Source organism: Botrytis porri, assembly GCF_014898465.1.
Source record: "Botrytis porri strain MUCL 3234 chromosome Unknown BPOR_007, whole genome shotgun sequence".
NCBI classification, from domain to species: Eukaryota; Fungi; Ascomycota; class Leotiomycetes; order Helotiales; family Sclerotiniaceae; genus Botrytis; species Botrytis porri.
The window spans coordinates 1581622-1595830 of record NW_024066081.1 but is presented as its reverse complement, the minus strand read 5'-3'; the positions used below and the strand labels follow the sequence as shown (position 1 = coordinate 1595830).

Sequence of the window (14209 nt, the reverse complement as noted above, 5' to 3'; positions counted from 1 at the left end):
ACAGCCGGCGCTAGCGTATATAATTCATTGGTTCTGGTACGTCTAGCTATGGATGGAATATGGAAGACGTAATTGAGAGGTGAATATAGGTTTGGAAATATGACTGTAGCAATGCATATTTAGCCATCTCGTGCGTTGATGAATGCTACTGTAACTCCAAAATTTGTTTTTTTTAGATTCTAGGAATCAATGGTGACTCGGAACTAGACCTGGGAATGACATAGTTTTTCCTCCTGGCTCAAATTGGGGGTATATCAGAATATGGTTCTCTAATAGCATCACTCATAATTGTCAACTCCCACTTTGTCAGACTATGCTAGATTGACTTCGATTTGGACATATGATAGGGTACCCAAATGTGATGGGGGTGATTTTGAAATTGACTTGTCCACAGTGGTAAAATCGAGGCGTTGATTGTAGCTAACTCTTTGCGGGTTTTGGGAATTGCTTCTCAACAACAACGACAACAACGATAACAACGGCGAGACGAATTACATCTTTACAACTCGTAAAGCAATTGTCAATATATATATTGCTATTGAGATGATAAATGATCCTTACTCTTCCATACATTGGCTTTGAAGCATTTCCTCTTCAAGTGAAGTTGATGAGACGATCGAAACTAGCACGATGTTCAACTGCGGCCCGTGAATAATTTCACAGATGTCAAATTGTCAAGAATTCTGAAGGAGTTCAGATTATGACGAGAATAAGAATACTTCACTGGCATTTTCAAGGAGTGTGCGATGCTTTCCAGTTATAGAATCTGAGGTATTGTTCGCATCTTACTAGGAGCCGCTTTTGCAATGAGCGATCAGAATCAGAGTTAGAAAAGAATAGAGAACTGTTTAGCCAAATTGCAGTCAGTCATTCGGTTAGTGGGGTTTAAAGACGATGTTGCAATTTAGGTATTCCATAGGCTGGCAATGTTGAGATTTACCATCATAAGATTACATTTGATGTATGAAACCAGCAGAATTATAGATCTGATACTAAAGGTACCTACCTACATATGGAACGACTGGTTCGATTCTGATTTCCTCTTTAATTCCATATACAGTATATATTCTAGACCTAGATCAACTAAGTTTCAGTACTCCAATATCGATCAGATTGTTCAGGTAACTTCGCTATCGCCAGCAAGGTTAGAGTCTGTCTAAAAACTACATAGTAGCCATACTTAGATAAAAGTTTCCCCCAGAATTCCTTTACAATCAACTTGGCGATACAAATCATTACAACAAAACAGCATCTCCTATCCGAAGCGAACCCCTCCTTTCCTCGCACGCCCCACCCGAGGTTTCCCCGAAAAGGGCGCATGCCATGCCCTCCACATCTATCAATATGCAGCGTCTCAGTATCAAAACCCCACTTCTCCCCTCTTCATAAACCACATCAGCATCCCCAACCCCAATCCCAACCGTAGATAATCTTCTCTCTCCAATGTCCTTCTTGCGCTTGAGATTTGTACCTGGCAAATTATATGCTAAAAACCTTACGTCTTATACTACCCGTCCATACCCAGCAGTAAATATCAGGAAGATGTCTTCCGCAGCAGCACCAGCGGAGAAGTTCGAGTGGTTGGTTGTGTTACCTGATAATGAGGGGGCGTTGGAGAGAAGAGTTAGTGTTAGACCGTGAGTTTTCCTGGGGTTGATGATAGGCTGGCTGTACGCGAGGAGTTTCGTACGAGAGACCCTGATGAGGGGCTTTGTTTTAAGGGGCTCTGCACGAGAAAGTGATGATGCGAGCTTGAAATATATGAGCTAAGAAATTCATAGCAAACATTTTGAAGGTCTAAAATCCGGTCTTGAGTCTGGTTTCTGGAAGATGGGCGGTAAGTTTCACCATTTTTTCTTCACTACATCGTCCTTGAAGACATTCCACTAAAAAACTACACCAGGCGCCTTTCTCTCCGAGCCTCCCACCGGTGACTCTCCTTTGAAGTTCCAAGGAAGTTGCATGATCGCTCTTGCCAGCAGCAAGGAGGAAGTCATTGAGGTATTGAAAAAGGATATCTATGCAGAAAATGATGTTTGGGATTTCAGCAAGGTATGTTTTGTATCAATACCGCAAACCTTCGTGAACACGGGTTACGAAGTTATGGGGCATTGGATTGATTACTGATGTGTGTGCAGATCCAAATATATCCCTTCAAGTGTGCATTCAGAAAGGAAGCGTAAAGAGTTAAGGTTGATTTAGTTGGGGCAAGTTATTCGTGGAGTTTTTTTATCTCTGGAGCGTGATATCAATATTTCAGCTTCTTCCAGTATTTGAAACAGCTAGGACAACAGGAGAATGTGTTGTTGATGCAGTGAATGAATCAAGCTTCTATCAGATTTGCTTCGTGCCCTCTAGTAAAGGAAATGTGTAGTCACGACTCTTGAAGGTGTTTCGGACCAAGTTTTGCTTTTGCTTCATGAATAATCACGACGATTACAGCTGAACTGTCCGGCGACTGACAAAAGATATAAAATGGAACTAGTGTCCAGAGCGAACAAGCAATGGCAATATATTAATTCTAGTAGGAATACTAGGATGTCACGAGGAAATCCTGAGATAACACAAAATGGAAGACAAGTAGTCGCAAAGGGCGCCAGTAACATGAATCAAAGGATTTGGAAGAAGTGAATGCTGTGCAAAACATGGGTGGGAGTAGACATGACGTGGAGTGCTGACTTGTCAGTAGTGGTTAGCGAAGGCTTGTCGACAAAAGATTGCAGGGCACCACAAGGTCTACATTGCGGGTGGCTGGTGTAGTGTAGGTACTCTTACAAAACACTTTGATAGACTCCTGTTTGAAATCCTTGAATTGAATTGTTCGATCTATTTCTCCAAAGTACATGTCTTGGAAGCCTCGTAAGAGGCTCGTTTGATATCATTCTTTGACATCTCAGTCCACCTTCATCATACATAATCACGGCGTGTTCATGCACTCGGCAGTATAGATGGAACCAGGTTTTTATCTTTCGGAAGAATTCATGAATGCTTGCTTATTTATGGAAGCTACCCTACCAGCCCAATATTGCACCGAGGGAATATAAACCGTGGCCATGCATTTGAAAGTACGGAGAGAAAAGGTGAGATAGATATTTAATCGAAGAGACCGAAACCCATATCCTCGTCTGACTCCTCCTTGGCTGTTGCAATAGTTAGTATACGAAATCTCTAAATTACGCGCGGTTGTAAGAATTATCGTACCCTCTTCTTTCTCTTCCTTCTTCTCCTCAGCTGGGGCAGAGGCGTCACCGCTGGCAGCGGCACCAGCAGCAGCTGGAGCGGCTCCACCACCGGATCCGACGTTCAACAAAAGGTCCTTAACATCCTTTCCCTCGAGAGCCTATCAATTCCAACAATCAGCACTGTCCATAGTTCCTCATTCCTCAACTCAGTTGTGGGAATTTCAATCGCATACCTTGGCGAACAAAGAGGTCCAGATTGGCTCAACGTCCTCAATACCGGCGGCCTTGATGAGAGTTTGCAATTTGTCGGCCTATTAATATCGAGTCAGCCACTTATCCACCCAATCGGGCAATCTCGTTTCTCAATCTCGAGAATGTAGGAATTCGTACAGTGATGTCGACACCGTCATCGGCGAGGATCAACGCGGCGTAAGAGCTGGCGAGTTCTGCGTTAGACATTTTGAATATCTAGAATTGGATGAATTAGCAAGAGGCGCAGTAAATGAGAGTGCGACTGCGTATATGCGACATACCGACAGATGGTTGTTTTGTCGGTAGGTTGATGTTCTTGAAGTCCTCGAAGGAAAGGATTGAAAGTTTATGGTGGGAGAGTTTTGGGAAATTCGAAAGTGTGCGTGACTAATATTCAGTCAGGGTTTGATTGGGCAGCAAGCGATAATTTACGGGGAGCCAGTTTGACCAATAGGAAGCACAGGCAACTTCTTATTATCTAATCATCCATCTTCTATCATTCTTTTCCCCAACATAAAAATAGGTGTTCAATACTCAGATAACGCTTCCATCGATCATCTTGATGTCTCAATGTCGGCTCAGATTCGTCGTCGTTTGTCAAGCTACTGTGATAAGGTGATATGGTGATTTTACAGAGAATTCTAACATCTCTCAACGGTAGGTGTATGTAAGGTACACATGATACCGGTATGCGATTTGACCCCATTGCCATCGCTGGTTTCACAAGCAAAAAAATCGGTATCAGAATTGCAGGTGGTTCACCGTAAATGCAAGGCTGAGATTCCCTTTGTGGAACTTGCCCCGCCTTCCCAACCATCCAATAAGGGAAACAATATGACATAGCCAGTAGCTCTTTACTAAGAAACAGCCTTTTGGGATCAACACTATTCTATCGATTTCTAAGTTACTGATTCAAATAACAATAGCAAATGATAGTAAGCTCAATCTACTTCATCAGTACATCAATTATTTGCGACTTCTAAAAATACGAATTAAAGGATCAAGGTCTTCCAACGACACACAAGCAAGTCATCAAAGTCTAGACCTCAACCAACAGCATTCATCATGACTGATACCCCATCTCATCCGCTACCCCTTGATCCTCGCGAGCAGCCTATATTGGAATCGCTCACTTCAATACGGGACGAATTGACTCTTCTAAAGCAAGATAGAACAACCTACATCAAGGCTGCAGATGTACTTGTTCTGCAAGGCAAAGCAGTTGAACAAGTCAAACTTCTGAATGAGATAAGAGCCGATAAGCCCGATGAGCAAAACCGAGGTTAGTAATGAGGAGAAGACGTTTAACATGTAGTGCAATTACTGATCGAGAACCTTACAGTGGATCGCGTGCTGGATGGGTGTTTCCAACTGCTCTCTCTATTCTTCATGACCATTGGCAAAACCAACGAAGCACCCGCAGCCTATTCCCTCACATCCACGATCAAGCGCCTACTCGATCACCTTACCGAAGTCGATCTGTATTGCGAGAAGGACCTAGCACACGTTGCTCAGACTCTCGAGAGACTAGGAGGTATTGTGAAGAATGCTAAGCCGTCTTACTCCCCCTTTCTTCTCACTCTTCTCGGTAACAGAATCGATGTCTGCCAGCGGTCATTGAAGAACTTGAGCAAACGATTAGAGCGAATCGGTGCAGACTTGTTACCCATTCACGAAAAGATCATATCGATATTGAGATCGATATCATTGGCAAATACCAGGGCCAAGGTGAGATAATTGTTATGATGGACCCGCTCTTCGGCTTGAGTGAGAGATTGTTTGAGCGCCATACTGATTATGATTTGGGATTTAGTTTTCAACAACAGAGGTGACGAAGCTTCAAAATCAAATAAAGGAGATTGATTCTCAAAGAGTTGAGGGAAAGTTTGTAACAGCCTCTGGGGAAACACCTCCTGGAAATGATGAAGTTTGTGAATATCTAGAAAGGTGTTTGAAATGGGCGGAAGTTGTTCTAGAAAGGTTAGTTTACAGATGTATATTTTCTACCTACAGTCCATTAACGACCAATCAGAAAGGGGCAATTTCCAGAGGCTTTTCAGGGACCGTATTCCATTCTAGTTGACATTCGAAACAAACTTGAGAAGCTATCTTTGACTCAAGCCTGGTCATTGAGGGAAACAGATTTGTACGACTTCCAGCGACAATTGGACAAAATCGACGAGAGCAGAGTAGACGGCAATTTTGTTGATGCTGAAGGGAAATTTGCCGAATTATATGTCCAGCGGGTATGTACATTACACTTTTTTTTTTTGGATACACAAACTAATCAAACTAGACTTTACTCTATTTAATTCGACGTAGCTATGCTTATATCTACTTTCTTATGGTGTCCTCTGAGCCAGTTTCTGAAGCACTTCTTCCGGTCTACAACCAACTTCAAACTCTGAGACGATGTCTCATTGAAGTCAAGAATTCCGGTGGAGTCAGTTCTCCCAGAGAATTGTATCCTTACAGCATGAAGGTAGGATATACCCTAACGTTTCTGTCTGCCTTGACTTGTCTGACATATTACTCTAGTTGAATTCAATCGATAACATGCGTGTGGACGGCAAATTCATGGTCGGGCCAGATATCCCTGAAGGCCAAGGCAGCGTCACTGATCTCCTTGCAGAATGTTTTGAGCTTAGTTATGAGTTGCGTGTGGCCGCGGAGACCGAAAGCGATGCATAGTAAAATAAGTATTGCTTTATTATCATTTTGGGAGTCTGGTGGTATGCACAATGACTTTGATAATCCTTGAGGCTGGGGGCGTTCTGGGTTATAATTTGGGGTAAACTTTATCAATATTTTAGGTATGGTGAAGTCTTTGTAAGATGTCTGGATCAAATACAAGGTACAGGTGCAACACCAGGGAACTTAGGGGGGATCATCAGTGCACGGAAAGTCACTTATGTGCAATTATAACAAGGCGTACAATGGAGCAGATTTGACTTAATACTGATAGCGATACTAAGGTGGATTGATGTGAATTACAATTGATACTTCGTAAAATCCAAGGAGGGTCTAGGGGCTCCCAGGTCTTGAATACCACTCGGGTCTTTTAACTTTTACCCCTTCTTTTTCCCCAGCCACCGCAACGACAGAGTACTCCTATGTCCGATGTTCACCAGCCACGTGATCCACCAACTCCGATTCCTACTTACCACAGAGACACTCTTCCAGTTCTATCGGCTGAGATTGTGGGTATACGGTACCGTTTCTCTCATTTCCGAGAATTACAGCGGATCTTTCGATCTCTGATGTCACCAGAATTGCCCCAAGTTGCTCAAGAAGCGACAGTGGGCTCGATAACCATCTGTAGTTAGCCTCGAGGGGGCTCAACATGAGGCTTCATATCGCTTCCCGTTGCTTTCCAGCTTTATCAGAACCACCAGGCACAACAAGTTTGCGTAGCAGCACTACAAATTCTGAAATCAAGCATGCCTTCAATTCAATGCTTCTTCCACGAAATCCGCGACTCGTGTAACTCCGTCTGCTTATACCACAAGTTCCAGCTTCCCAGAGTTGAGAACCGTTGAAAGAACCTCATCTAGCTCTCATAACACTAACATCCTCAATCGCCCCATCTCCACTACTTTTCGTCCCTCCATGTCCTTGTCCCTCCCCAACCATCTTCTCAATAATTTTCGCCTTTGCCACTGCCCTCTTGTACCTATCATCGAAATCACCCACTGCTTCTTCCGAATTCTCTGTCGACAAGCTTTCAGCTTCCGCTAATGCATGAAATACTTTCACATGTTTTGCTAATCTTTCGTTCTTGGCCAGTTCGGACAACTTGAGATCATGTGATTTCTCTCCTTCCTTTGTCTCACGCTCCCGCTTGACCTCTGAGCTTGAGATTGTGGAGATTTTGGGCTTTTGGAAAGAAGGGGTTCGGTTGGCCCATACGATAGATTTTCCGTGCAATCGACCCATTTCGACATATTTTTCGAATCCCTTTTCAAGTCCGAAAGTCCGCCCTTCTATGCGACCGGCGGTTATGCCTTCGGAGAGCCCTTGGTTGTAGCCAGTGGAATAAAATTCTTCCTCGAGATTGAGGATATCTTCAAAAGGATCGACAGTGGCCATTTTGGTGTGTGATGTGATTTGATGCACTCTCAGGAAAAATATAGAAGTAGGCGTTGGAAAATCGTATATTAAAATCCCGATATATTACTTCGCCTTAGATTCTGGCTAGAACGAAACTTTTCTTTCTGATTTAGATGTATGTTTCTGAATATTTTGAGCACTTAAGACTATTTTCTGTTGAATTTGCTTGTTAACTGTGAGATGGAGAGAAAATGCGACATCTCGGATTCTCCATAGAAAGGTTGTATTACAAAGCAGAGGACCCCGCCAAAGCCTGACTCACCCTCACCCGAGTAACATTAATAAAATCCACAGCGGGGTTCTTTCTCTTGAGGTTTCCTTCCCAACACAACAATCAAAATGACGACTCCAAACATTATCCTACCTGAGAAGGGCAAGAACAACATCTTAATTACCAGTGCCTTACCATATGTGAACAATGTTCCTCATCTTGGAAATATTGTTGGTAGTGTGCTGAGCGCCGACGTATTCTCTCGTTATAGCAAGCTGAGAGATCGCCCAACCCTCTATATCTGTGGCACTGATGAGTATGGTACTGCTACGGAAGTCAAGGCTTTAGAAACAAAGCAGACTCCTAAGGAGCTTTGTGATGAATTCCACAAAAAACATAAGGATGTTTACGACTGGTTCGAGATTGGGTTCGATTACTTCGGAAGGACGACTACGGAACAGCAAACGATCATCGCACAAGATATCTTCATGAAATTACATAAGAATGGGTACTTGGAGGAGCGCACAACTACACAGCCCTACTGCGAAAAGCATCAATCTTTCCTTGCAGATCGTTTTGTTGAAGGTACTTGCCCTAAGTGTCAATACGATGATGCACGAGGTGATCAATGCGATAAATGCGGTAGTCTTCTTGACGCTTTGGAGCTTATCAATCCTGTTTGTAAGGTCGACGGTGCCACCCCAATTCCACGCGAGACGAAGCATATCTTTTTACTTCTTGACAAAGCACAACCTGCGATTGAGGAGTGGTTCAACAAATCAAGCGAGGAAGGAGGATGGCCCAAGAATGGTATCAGTATCACGAATTCGTGGCTTAAACAAGGATTACAAGGGCGAAGTATTACTCGAGACTTGAAATGGGGAACACCAATTCCTTTGCCTGGTTATGAAAACAAGGTTCTTTACGTTTGGTTTGATGCTTGTATTGGATACCCATCGATTACTGCAAACTACACAAAGGATTGGGAGCTTTGGTGGCGCGATCCAGAGAACGTTAAGCTTTACCAATTCATGGGCAAGGATAACGTTCCATTCCACACTGTCATTTTCCCTGGATCTCAATTGGGAACTGGAGATAAATGGACAAAACTCAACCATCTCTCCACAACCGAATACTTGAACTACGAGAACGGAAAATTTTCCAAATCCAGAGGTGTAGGTGTCTTCGGTGATACTGCAAAGGATACTGGCGTTCCACCATCCGTATGGAGATATTATCTATTGTCGAATCGACCTGAAACTGCAGATTCGCAATTTGAGTGGGCAAACTTTATTCAACTGAATAATTCTGTCTTGCTAAATAACTTGGGTAACTTCGTCAACAGAGTTGTCAAGTTTGTCAATGCAAAGATGGATGGAGTTATTCCAGAGTTCTCTCCAGAATACAAGGATGACAAGTTCGATGCCCCTGCTTTCATCGAGGAGGTCAATGCTCAGTTGAAAGACTATAACAACGACATGGAAGCTGTAAAGATTCGCGTCGGTTTAGACCAAGTCATGAAGATATCAACCAGCGGAAACAACCTTCTTCAATATCGTCTAGATAACGCCAATCTCGCCGAGCACCCAGAGAGAACTCACACTGTCATCGGACTCGCTCTCAATCTCGCTTATCTCATCGCATCCATCACATCACCTTTCATGCCCTCAACATCCGATTCCATCGTCTCTCAACTTTCGGCCCCACTCATCTCTATCCCCGACAAATGGAACCCAGCCGTTCTCAAGAGCGGCCACAAAATCGGTAAACCAGCATATCTCTTCACACGTATTGATGAGAAAAAGGCCGAAGAATGGAGAAAACAATATGGAGGAACACAAGCTTCTAGATTTGCGGAGGAAGAAGCCCAAGCCAAGAAGAAGGCGGACAAGGCGAGAGATAAGGAGAGAAAGAAGGCAAAGAAGGAAGCGGAGAGAGCGGCCAAAGCTGCTGGAGGCGCCGAAAAGAAGGAGCCAACTGCTGGTGCTGAGGTTGAAATTCCTTTAAGAGGAAAGGTTGCGGAAGAGCAAGCTCCTCCTCCTGCAGCTGCACCATAAAGAATCACCAATAGATGTTGATGAAACGAAATGTGAAGTTATATTTAGCGAGCGATTTGGTGATGGGGTGTGCAGCAAAAGTATGGAGTTTATGCAGAATAGAAAAGAGGAAAGGAAGACTCTTGAAAGTTATGATTTTTGGTAGCGAAGTATGTTTAGAAATCCGGTTATGCTTGCTGGAGAGCAGAGAGTCGCATTGGTTCACAACAACCAATTGGGAGAAACAAATGAAAGAGAAAAATAAAAAATAGATGATCAATATTATCGAGGGAATGTTTTCAGCAGAGCACTGTGAGCAAATATAAAAGTATCTTGATACATCGAAGGGTAGTTTTATCATTATCATACAACTCCCATCATCATGCGGGCATCATTAACTAACTTGCGAAGAGACCCATTCCTTCATAGAAGCCCCATCCCAAAACTATGCATCCGTATCCGCCATTAAAAAAAACAAGTGACTATCTCTCGCGTCATGCGTTCGAAGCCATATCATCATTACCCATTAACGACATCACAATTTGATAATGTTTGCACACGTCTTAGCTCGCTTGCGAGCATGAACAACTCGTTCCTCTCGAAACAATATCTGGGAAATTTATTTCCCGCCAAACCAGCTGGAAATACCGCTCTTAGCCTTCGCAGCTTCGGCCTCGACTTTGCGGTCTACTTCGTCGATCTTCTTCATGGTGGTTTGGGCAGCGTCGTTCTTGTATTGCTCGAATTTTCCTTCGGCTTTGGCGAGTTCGGCGCGGGCTTGGTTGGTCTGTGGGACGGGGAGTTAGTTGTTTGTGGGAGTGGGGTGGATGGGAGGCTAGAAAGGTAGAGATGATAGACATACAGCAGAATCAAGCTTAGCACCAGCTTCAGAACCCCATTTCTCGGCTTCCTTTTGAGCTTGTGTGGTGCGACCTGGGATCTCGGACTTTACTTTTGCGGAAGCACGGGAGAGATCACCTATTTGGGTGTACTGATTAGTTATTGGCTCAATGCGGAGTATTGTATTATTGTGTTATGAAGCGAGGAAGTTTGAGGGATTTGAGATTGTTGATATTTGGTGGCGATATTGGATGGTGGAAAGGGGGTAATGAGGCAAAATGGGATTGAGAAGGAGAATACATACTTTCAAATTGCTTCTCAGCAACCTTGGGACTTCCGCCTGCGCTATATAAATAATAACCTACACCACCGGCGGCGGCGAGACCAATGTAGAGAGGAGCGCGGGAACTGCGTTGAGCCATTGTGATATGTATAGATTGATTTGATTGAGATTGGTTGTATTTGTTGATTGCTGAAGAAGTTTATTTGTAAGTAGATGGAAGTATTGGAATATAATACTAAATGAGAATGTTTCTGTTCGAAGGAAGTAGAAGGAAAAGAGAAGTTCTTGAAATAAGGGAAGGTAGTACGGGAGGTTTTTGTAGGTGATGGTTTGATTGGTGAATTTCTTGTTTATGAAAGTATTACGACGAAGGATGCTTCTTCTTTTTCTTCTGGTTCTCTTCTCTTCTCTTCTTTTTCGATGATATGATGTTTCTTGGATTGATGATGAGGGGGAAGTGTAACGTCATAGGTTTAGCTATCCTGGTCAAGACTGGATGAAAGCTCGAGATGAAAGCGGCGGGGGATGTGGCGGGGGATGTGGCGGTGCTATTGATGGGTCACGGGGTTGTGCTTTGGTAAAGCTGGAGGTTCCAAGGTCATAACTTATTATTTAGTCTATTTGCTTTGTTCTTGTGGGAGAAGAGGATTAGAGGATTAATATCATTTGGGTAGGGGATGTTATTTGGAATACCATTTATTATTACTGAGTAGGTAGCCATCAGCATCGATACAAATGATTGAAATTAAATACACCCATACACCCATACAAAGATACATAGATACATAGATCCATAGATCCATATCCATGTTTCATTCGCCTCACTCCTCATCAAGCATGGAAGATCGGTACTGGGAGATCAGAAACATATACAACCTGAATACCAGGATGCCAGAGTGAAATATCCTAGCGCGTCATAAAAAAAAACGGGGGCGCGCAAGTATCAAAGCTACCCAACCCACCCACCTAGTACTTATTAGTACTTATTATTAGTAGTCAGCACCAATGTTTTATCCCAATCCGTTCTTCCATCTTCTTCAATTGATCCAGACAGAGTCTAACTGCTTACATAGGTAGCTAGGCTGGGTATCGTAGGTAGGTAGGTAGGTAGTTGGTAGTTACCTAGCAGATGCCATACTTGCTCCGTACATGGTTTTGGTTTTGGAACATTCAATTGAACATCAATTCTTCCAACAAAATAACTTGGAACAGACGTGCAACAAAATTCCATTCACAACTCTCTTTTATCGAAATCAATCAAGGAATTCCTGGGGGGATTGACTTTCATTACACAGTGACCCATGAGATAGCTTGGCCGAGCTATCAGCAATCTAGATTTTAGTTCTCAACACGAGCATCTTTAACCAAAACAAGACCAGCTTCGATTTTATTTTTAATTTCAAGGAGAGGAAGACGACCAACCCTCCAGCCAGCCAGCCAGCAGAAGCGCAACTCAATTCAACGGCTATGCAGTTCTCGTGAAATCGAGAGAATGTCCATTTTTCAATCCAAGAATAAGAGACCTCAACCACTAACCGATGCTGACTATGATCATGAAATCGGATTGGTGGATCACACAGATCCAAATGCGATTCAAAGTCGGAGTCGGAGTCGGAGTCGTTCAAGAAGAGGGCAGGTCCAAATTGATGACCTGCCTGCGATAATTGTAACAGATTCGTCGTCGAGGGATCGAGCTGATGAGCCATTGAGGAGAAGGAGGTCTTTGAGGGCGGAGTTGACAAGGAGGAAATGGAAGAAATATAGAGATGCGCATGTGGCCGCAGATGAAATTGAAGATAGTCCTATTAAAGTCAACTCGATGGTGTATGGGAATATTCGTTACCATTCATATGCGCAAGTCACTAACTTTATCCCTGCAGAACCATACCTTCCGAGGTCTATGATGCCGTCGACGATGAAGAGAATCGGGGCCGAAGTCGAAGAAGAACAAAAGCTCAACAGGAACGGGACAAACTGCCTTGCGAGATTGATATCTTATATGAAAATGAACGAGGGTTGATTCTATGTGGATTGCATATGTTTTCTGGTCAAGCATTGGGGGTTCTGGATGCCGCGCCTTGGACAAAGATCACGAACAAGCCCAGCTTGACAAATACTTCGAATGCTCAAGTACCGGATCCAAGTTGGGAATGGGCGTGGCCAGAGTGGATTGTCAATCATGATGACGGGGTAAGCACATCGACAATCTGAGGATCTAATCCACTAAGCTAGAACTTGGACTCTTGATCGCCAATTGTCCATGGCTATACTATTTGGAATATATGCTAATGGTGTAAACTAGGTCGATGATGAAGGGTGGGAATATTCTTTCGCTTTCTCCAAGAAATGGTCATGGCATAATGCCAAATGGTATAGCTCATTTGTTCGAAGAAGAGTATGGATTCGAAAACGAGTTAAAAAGGGTGATATGCCACTACACGCTCACATGCTTAATGAGGATTATTTTACTATACATCCAGTAAGTACTTTATTATTATCCATCATCGTCATTCAATTGAACACGAAATCCAAAATCATCTCCAATTATGATTTTCAGCAATACTGATTTCGTTTATTAGCCTCGTAGTACAAGTCGCGCAACGACTCTCACAGGCCCCAATGCTTTAGAGGATGGTCGAAGTCGGAACAGTCTAGCAGCCTCAAGCCGCAATTACGAAACCGAGTGGAAGGTCGAGGAAATAAGTAATATTGCAACTCTAATGAAAGTGCTCCGAATTTGTCGAATCGATAGAGAGAAAATGGAAGCAGTGGAGAGTTTTATCAAACATGGGGGCGAGGAATTGCATTATTTGACAGAGCCGGAACATATGCATGAGATTATGAATATGTTTATCTTTCAGGCGAGTAGACGGATTCTGCTGGCGAGATTGATGAAGGAATTTGAGGAGTCGGGTGGGGAGGTTGAGGAGGGTAAAAAGGGGGAAGGGGACGAGACTGAGGCCGACAGTGCGAGTATGAAACGAAGACAACGTGCCAAGAATCTTGAAGCAGCACTTAAAGCTGCAGATCAAGAAGTCAAGAGATTGGAATATTGGAGTGATGTTCGACGTATGGCCGAGAAAGGAGAAACGATTGGGGCAGTGGATGATGAAAAAGGATGGGATGGGAATTGGGAGGGCTTGGATGGGAGTGGACCCAAAGATGCGAAATTTGATGGAAAGGTAATGGAAGGGGAGGAGGGGGGTAGCATTGAGGAAAAAGAGAATGGGAATAGTAATAAGAGGGATAAGGGAAAGGAACGCGCTCAAGATTGAACGGGTTCGCTTAATATATA

The 14209-nt window shown here is 43.4% G+C and overlaps 7 protein-coding genes across 7 annotated transcripts; 4 read left to right on the top strand and 3 right to left on the bottom strand.

The window, feature by feature from the left end:
* Positions 1–1443: 1443 nt before the first annotated feature.
* Positions 1444–2407, top strand: EAF01_005808 (uncharacterized protein; the record flags this gene model as incomplete). Its single annotated transcript, XM_038914062.1, has 4 exons — positions 1444–1637; positions 1782–1837; positions 1904–2052; positions 2139–2407. The coding sequence occupies 4 exons, from the start codon at positions 1444–1446 to the stop codon at positions 2181–2183; spliced, it is 444 nt and encodes a 147-aa protein (XP_038770511.1). The 3' UTR covers positions 2184–2407.
* Positions 2408–3093: 686 nt separating this feature from the next.
* EAF01_005807 (uncharacterized protein) lies at positions 3094–3985 on the bottom strand (the record flags this gene model as incomplete). Its single annotated transcript, XM_038914061.1, has 6 exons — positions 3094–3140; positions 3202–3340; positions 3416–3493; positions 3573–3650; positions 3716–3821; positions 3969–3985. 6 exons carry the CDS (start codon positions 3983–3985, stop codon positions 3094–3096), a joined length of 465 nt encoding a protein of 154 aa, XP_038770510.1.
* A 514-nt stretch (positions 3986–4499) lies between these two features.
* EAF01_005806 (uncharacterized protein) lies at positions 4500–6125 on the top strand (the record flags this gene model as incomplete). The annotated part of the gene is made up of 6 exons (XM_038914060.1): positions 4500–4716; positions 4777–5162; positions 5248–5414; positions 5467–5680; positions 5731–5916; positions 5973–6125. The coding sequence occupies 6 exons, from the start codon at positions 4500–4502 to the stop codon at positions 6123–6125; spliced, it is 1323 nt and encodes a 440-aa protein (XP_038770509.1).
* Positions 6126–6980: 855 nt separating this feature from the next.
* Positions 6981–7523, bottom strand: EAF01_005805 (uncharacterized protein; the record flags this gene model as incomplete). The annotated part of the gene is made up of 1 exon (XM_038914059.1): positions 6981–7523. The coding sequence occupies one exon, from the start codon at positions 7521–7523 to the stop codon at positions 6981–6983; it is 543 nt and encodes a 180-aa protein (XP_038770508.1).
* Positions 7524–7883: 360 nt separating this feature from the next.
* Positions 7884–9812, top strand: EAF01_005804 (uncharacterized protein; the record flags this gene model as incomplete). The annotated part of the gene is made up of 1 exon (XM_038914058.1): positions 7884–9812. One exon carries the CDS (start codon positions 7884–7886, stop codon positions 9810–9812), a length of 1929 nt encoding a protein of 642 aa, XP_038770507.1.
* A 598-nt stretch (positions 9813–10410) lies between these two features.
* On the bottom strand, positions 10411–11053 carry EAF01_005803 (uncharacterized protein; the record flags this gene model as incomplete). The annotated part of the gene is made up of 3 exons (XM_038914057.1): positions 10411–10578; positions 10654–10769; positions 10936–11053. 3 exons carry the CDS (start codon positions 11051–11053, stop codon positions 10411–10413), a joined length of 402 nt encoding a protein of 133 aa, XP_038770506.1.
* A 1353-nt stretch (positions 11054–12406) lies between these two features.
* Positions 12407–14189, top strand: EAF01_005802 (uncharacterized protein; the record flags this gene model as incomplete). Its single annotated transcript, XM_038914056.1, has 4 exons — positions 12407–12738; positions 12795–13104; positions 13217–13393; positions 13494–14189. The coding sequence occupies 4 exons, from the start codon at positions 12407–12409 to the stop codon at positions 14187–14189; spliced, it is 1515 nt and encodes a 504-aa protein (XP_038770505.1).
* Positions 14190–14209: the final 20 nt, after the last annotated feature.